This window comes from Medicago sativa, chromosome 2, assembly GCF_051527215.1.
Source record: "Medicago sativa cultivar Bolivia chromosome 2, Bolivia_mono, whole genome shotgun sequence".
NCBI lineage: Eukaryota > Viridiplantae > Streptophyta > Magnoliopsida > Fabales > Fabaceae > Medicago > Medicago sativa.
Window position 1 is genome coordinate 46,874,670 of NC_140750.1, and position 7,364 is coordinate 46,882,033.

At 34.9% G+C, this 7,364-nt stretch overlaps 1 protein-coding gene across 1 annotated transcript; it reads right to left on the minus strand.

The window, feature by feature from the left end:
• Nucleotides 1-459: 459 nt before the first annotated feature.
• Nucleotides 460-1,620, minus strand: LOC146946943 (uncharacterized; the record flags this gene model as incomplete). Its single annotated transcript, XM_085748339.1, has 2 exons — nucleotides 1,456-1,620; nucleotides 460-1,095 (listed from the first exon to the last, which is right to left on the minus strand). A coding segment is annotated over exon 2 (627 nt), but the record flags the coding sequence as incomplete, so codon positions are not given.
• Nucleotides 1,621-7,364: the final 5,744 nt, after the last annotated feature.

Below are 7,364 nucleotides of genomic sequence, written 5' to 3' on the forward strand. Positions count from 1 at the left end.
AAACACACAAAAAAGGGGGGCTCTCTCTCTCTCTCTCTCCAAGTGCCAACAGATCTCCTAGCTAGAAATAACAGACCAACAGTACTAAATTACATTGAAGTATATCTTAGTAAATCCTAAGTTCCATACAATTCAAGATAACAAGTTGCCTAATCGTTTCGCAAAGCATACAACTCATCTTCTGTTAATGCTGTTGTATCATTGAATACCTACAGTTTGTACAATAGATTAAAATAAGTAAAATAACAATAAGGATATGTCTAGCTATCTTAATTTGGAAATATTTATGGTGCAAACATATGGTATACCTTCATCCAAGAGGTAGTAATATTAGCAGAGACGATGTCTAGCATGTTCTTCATCACATAATATCCACAATCAGTTGTGTTAGGTTGCATCCTAGCCTACAAATGAATTTAATTTTTATATAGTGAATAGATATATATAAAAAAAATCACTACGGATGTAACCATCTTGTCTACCCATTGGACGATGTCTAGCATGTATTTTTTCATACTCCATACCCATTGGACACAATACTTTCTTGGCATCGTAATGACGATTTGGAATTGTGTTACCTTCTGGAAGCATTTCTGTCAACAATCCAAGCAATTCAGTGAAACTTTTATCACTCCATCCATTTTTTGCCTTCAAATTAAACAATCTTAACACATCTGACAGCCGGGAAAATTTCGTGCATCCTGGGTACAAAGGTTGTTCCTTATCTTTACATAAATTATCATACACATGTGCTTTCTTGAATGATTCTTCTCCAATATCACGTATCATGCCTTCAAGTCTATCATCCATATCTACATTGCCTTCCTCTCTTTGGGATACACTTGGCATCATAGTTTCACCATGCCATATCCATTGGGTATAATTTTGACAAATCCCTTTCGAAACTAGAAGGCCCCTAATTTCTTCCTTGCTAAGTTTTGGGTCCCAGTTCCCACAAGAAATACAAGGACATGGAAAAACTCCCTTGGTCTTAGGAAGATTCTTTTCAGCAAATTGTAGAAATTCAGTCACTCCATTATCATACTCACGACTTAATCGATAAGCTTTCATCCACCTACGATCCATGACTACGTTCTGAAAATTAACACATACTAAATTAAAAAATTGGGATGACTACTAAGCTTTCATTCTACAGAAGTAGTTAAAAAAAAATCTGCATTCTTTGTTTTCATCATGCACGGTCCATAGGTTCTCTGTTGTTGTGTTTGGTTTGCTATAGTAGTATTGTTTCAATTCTAGTTCAAAAAGCTAAATAATACAATAATATATAACAATTGCTTCAAACCACTCCAGATAAGTATATGACAAAAACAACAGGATGCACATAAAGGACAAAATGAACTGAACATCAAATATCTCAACATCAAACTACTTGTTCTACTAGTTAGACAAGATATATAATGTTATCTTGTTGAGAATCAGGTTAGTAATTACCTCAATTTTTTTGAGATCAGCTTCTAGAGCTACCTTTTTGCTATCTACCCAATCAGCAATGGAAAAGATGTGCTTGTGAGCTCTGTTAACAAATCAAAACATTTCCAAAGTTTAGATTGAGAGTTCAGTTTGTTCAAAAAACAATTGAGAATTCAGATAATAGTACAACACAAAGATGTATTTAAAGAAAAAACATCAAATCAACATTGAAGAGATATAAAAATATTTATTCCATATTTTTCCTATAAGCAATACAAGGCGACCCAATTACGGACAACACTACACCACCAATCCAAGAAGGACAATGATAATTTGGAGTTCGACCGTGAGGTAAAGATAGCCTACCCAAGAATATTGAAATAAAATGGAAAGATATGAAAGAGAATAAGAAAAATTTAAAGAGATATAGAGAGCTGCTGTGAGTCCTGCAGTAGAAGATCCAGGACCCTCAAATTTAAATTGTGATATATTTCAGAAAATAAAACCAATTTCAAGTCCCAACACCGTCCAATTTCACGCTCCCAACAAGCGACAACATATAATAAAGAATAAAGACCCAATTTCGACTTCCACGATTTCCTCCGGCCCAACTCACAAAGGCCTAAATTAGTCTCCAACATGTTCATAGTGGATCTAGTTTAGTCTCTGAATCATTGTAACAAGTGACTAATTTGTCCCCTATTTGAAAATATTAGGGACTAATTTAGTATTATTTTTGTAGGAGACTGAATTGAGCCACAAAGAAATTGTAAAGGACTAAGATGGGTCTATAGTCTAAAATAAAATAAAAAGACTACCCACCTCATTTAATCATCATTTAACCAAAACACATAATCAGATTAAAAAGAGTGGTCCATAAAATGTAAGGAATGTGTAAGGATGTTACAAGTTTTTATAAATTTTAATTTAGAGAATGATTTCGTGTCACAACACCCCCCCCCCCCCCCCCCCCCCCCCCAATTTCATACTCCCAGCAAAGCAACAACATAAAATAAAAAGACTACATAACTTTTCTACAAGCCCAAATTGTGACCCTACCACCATTCCTATACCTACGAATCATGGACACTGGCACGTCAACACCGATGAAATTTTGAGACAATGACTTCATCTATTTTAAAAAAATAGAAAGAAAAGTCATACCCAAAGGTAATAGTTCCTTTAAGTATAGTATAAAGTAGATATAGATAACAGTATATCTCATTCATTCAACAATTGGGTCGTTAATGAGTATTTGTTATGAATACTTTTCTTTTGTTGACATTTTTTCACATGAATTCCTAAAACTATTCCTTATACAATTACTTGGATACCTTTTTTGGATCTACTTAAATATACCTAGGTTCCTGTTTTAAGGTATATGTTGAAGTCAATTATCTACGCACATAAATAATCATGGACCAGAAAGAAAAAACTATTGAGGATAACATCTTTATCTTTATGGCATACAGAAGGAAACAACTAAGGAGGAACTTTATCCACTACAGACAGACACAGACCACATAAACTAGCCCTTATTACTAAGATTTTCACATTCAGTGAGCAACTTTACCAAAAAACTTTAACATGAGATGTCAAATAAAAATTGTACTATCAATGTCACAAAATTATATTAACAATCATTGTTACTACTTCAGTTTCAAAGTAGACACCTCAAAGAACAAAAAAAATCTCATTCATCAGCTCCAAAATCTAACGACCAAAACCAAAACCAAAGAGTGGCACATAAGCTCCCTGCAGAACCACCAAAACCCAATACTACGACACCAGTAAAAAGAAAACCAAACCAAAAGACTTGAACCTTCCTGACAGATAGGTAATATTATAATAGCTAACCTATGAGAACTTAGTGTTAAAACAAATTGGGACCAAAAAAAGTTCAAATTAGGGTTCAATAACTTACAGTGAATGTCGAATTGCAAAATCACGGTGGCCAATCCATTTGTGAATCGAGAAGTACACGTGAATGAGAACGAGTTGGGACCAAAACGAGTTCAAATTAGGGTTCAATAACTTACAGTGAATGGATTGAATTAGGGTTCGAGAAATAGATTGAGGAGTTAGTGTTCGAGAATGAGATTGAGGAGTTAGGGTTCGGATTGATTTGTTGATTTAGTGAGTGAGATTTAGGGTTTGTGTGAAGATGGAAAATGAAAGCGATATGAACGATATGAACGATGGAAAATGAAAGCGATATGAACGAGGAAAGTTGAAAACGCAATCTGAATATAGAAAAGGGAAATTTAAATTAAAAGTGTGATAGACTTTTCCCTTCAGGTATTATATCTGCTGATGTCAAAATTATTTAATAATTATTTTCCCCTTCAGGTATTTCTCAACTGATGGGAAAACCCTTTCCAGAGTTCACTTTAATTACACAAATTCCACCGCGTTGCTTTTGCCATCAAGTAATTGGTCCACTAATGTGAAATCTCTGATGTTAAATGTCCTTTTTCTAGTAGTGAAATTTCGTATGATTCGGATTAGAAACAAATTCGGAAAATACATTTGGAGTTTGGTAAATTCTGCAGAAAAAACTGCTTACGGGTTTTGGGACATGACTCCACTAAAATGGTAAGAACTCCCTCCCTGTAACTCTGAATTGAGTGGTTGTTATTGCTATGGATAGCCAACAAAATTCCCGACATTTTGGCACCAGTTTCACTAATTTCGGTTCAGTATTGAGGTCTGGAGACAACTTCGAAGTATGGGGTCTGATGCAGATTTTGTGCAGAATATGGGTCTAATTGTGTTAGGTCACCGAGCGAGCATGAAGCCTCGCCTAGCAGGGAGGTGCAGAAGTGGATATTGAAGTGGACTTTGCATATATTCAATTTAGAGGTGAGGTTGAAGTGAGATTTTTAAAAATAATGTGACAATACAAATTAAGAAAAGTTGTAACTATTTAATTTATTAACTCATATATACTATTTTACTACCCATATGGGCTGCTTGTTTTTGTAACGCCCTATTTCTATTAAAGCGATAAAACACGCGAATAAAACATATATTCAAGAAATAGATGCTACGTCTCAACAAAAATCCAAAACAACATGCATGTATAAAAATATCACAACAGTCACAACAGATACAAATCAGACATCTCCAAAATATACATGCCATGATATCAAATACATCAACATATAAATCCTCCAAATCCCGACAAGTGGGTCAATCTCAAAGATAACATAAATCCAACAGAAACATAAAGACACGAACAACCTAATCAGAGCCTAAACCTACGACTCCGAAACGATAACGGAGATTAGCTCCCGTTATCCAAGCACTCACCAAAAGCGAACTACTCCTGCACAACGTCTACCCATCCATACAGACAGGTAGGCGGTCAAAACCACTGGAGGTTAGCTTTACATCAATCATAATCAATAAATAATAATCTACATAAACAAATAAATTCAATCCTTCACCAGTCATCATGAACATTTAACTTCCATATACTCATTCACATAACACTTCCAATCATTGCAAGTATGTATTCGTCAAACAACTTATTATCACATTCATCATTCACATGCAACAATCAAGACTCATGCTAAAATGATATGCGCCTATACTCGACACATATATGCATGTGGTACCAAGTATCCTCAAGGTCGTCACCCATGATGCAACAAAAACATCATAATCACCTCAATTGGATATAAAATCAGCCACCATCAGTCATGATTGCATGAACATATGACTCGACTACAAATGCATATGTTCACACAAACAATTCACCACACCATCACCAATATTTAGTATATATGTATTCAACAACAATTCATCACCACTTGACATATATACAATCACCAACAACATTCACAATTCAATCAACATATAGTTGTCATATATACATAAATCAACTTCATATAACCATATCAAACTATCCATAGAGGATTCATAAGGCAATCGGTTCTTAAAACCATTTTCAACAAAGTTTGTCTATCATTCTATAATTACAAAAATAATTGAAGTAATTGAACCAAAACCAAGTAAACAAGATTCAACGCCTCAACTATGCATACACTTAGTTCACAATTGTGTGCAGTTGCATATACATGTGTGTTTCACCGGCCAATTACGACTAAAACGCCAATTCGACAATTTTCGGCTCAAAAAAAAGTTAACTATACAAAAATGAAATCCATTTGTAAACCAAGGTAGAATCAAGCTATGACATGCTTAGAAGTTTATTTAAACATTGATTGAATAGGTTAGGTGTTTGGAATCCATTGGCATGCTTAAGAGTACACAAAAACACGAAAAAATGAGGTTTCGGGGTTCTGCAGAACTGACATGGTCGCGTCATCAGGACACACGGTCGTGTCATCCCTTACAGGAGACTCTGACACGGTCGTGTCACCTCACCAGTACAGAAAAATGCATTTTCACGTTTTCGCGCATAAAATCTTGTTTTCAAATCCATTTTCGATTCCGTTATCGCCAATGTATCCCTAACACTTAGACCATAGAAACTACACTTGAAAACTTAACAATTCAACTCAAAACAACTTAATCAAAACTCATCCCAAAATGACTTATTTTGCAAAAGCGCTTAAAAACAACTTTTACTCAAAAACCCGTTTTCTTCCCAAAATAATTTCTCTCCAAAACCAAGTGATTAAAACAGAAAATCATATCATCCTAATTCATTCTAACAACTTCCTTAACTCATTCAACATCATCAAAATCAAACTTCTTCATTTTCAACCCATTTTCACAAAAATTACAAAATCACCGCAATTCAATCACATCAATACTTTCATCAGCACCCAAAGCATAAATTGATGAGAACATCATAACACAACAACAACTACATCATATAATCATGATCTCACCATTATTCAACAACCACAACATCATTTTTCATCAAATTGAACAAAATCAACAAAGTATACATATATACACATCTTTAGCATGTAATTTCATCATCAACAACTTGATTATCATTAAATTCACATACCCAAACATTACATCAAAACCTAAGCACGAATTCACCAATTAAATTCACAATTAATCACTTTTCACAAATAAGCACTTATGGGTTTAAGAAGAAAAAGAGATTATGAATGAAATCTAACCCCCTTACCTTAATTCTTCACAATCTCAAACTAAGGCTTCACTTTAGCTCCAATTCTTCAAGCTCTACCTTCCTCTAGCTCTCTTTAGCTTTCCTTCTTCAAACCCTTCTCTTCTCTCTTGCTCTTTCTCTCTCTCTCTACCTCTTCTCAAAATGTGTAAAATGATATGAAACCCTATTTCTCTAAACACTAGAGTTTAAGAATTTTGCTCTCCACCCAGCACATTTTGCTCGCACCCTGCAGTCATGCCAAAATTTCCCTTGCGCATGTTAAGTAACGCTGCGCAAGTTAACTCACGCTGCGCAAGTTAAGTAACGCCGCGCAAGTTAACTCACGCAGTGTTCCTGTTTTCGCTAGTTTTACACATGTGTGACTTAAGTCACGCAGCGTGAGTTAACTCACGCAGGAATTAACACCTGCGTGAGTTAACTCACGCATGTTCTATTTTTGCATTTTCACAATGTAAGTACTAGATTTAGTTGGGTACATGAACATCATCATCACGCATGCAAAGTACACCATGTCCTGGTTTTATTCTTAAACATGTTGGACATAACAATGTTTCTATTTTATTTGGGTACATGAATCATCATCATCACGTATGCAAAGTTGGACATAACAATGTTTCTATTAATTCATGACAACTGTTCACGACGTGTAATGAAAAGGACACTGCAGTTGGAAGTACACAAGAAAATATAGTATACATATTTGTTGGTTAGTTTTTAAAATTGTGAAAATGCAAAAACAGAATTTGCGTGAGTTAACTCGCGCAGGTGTTAATTCCTGCGTGAGTTAACTCATGCTGCGTGACTTAACTCACGC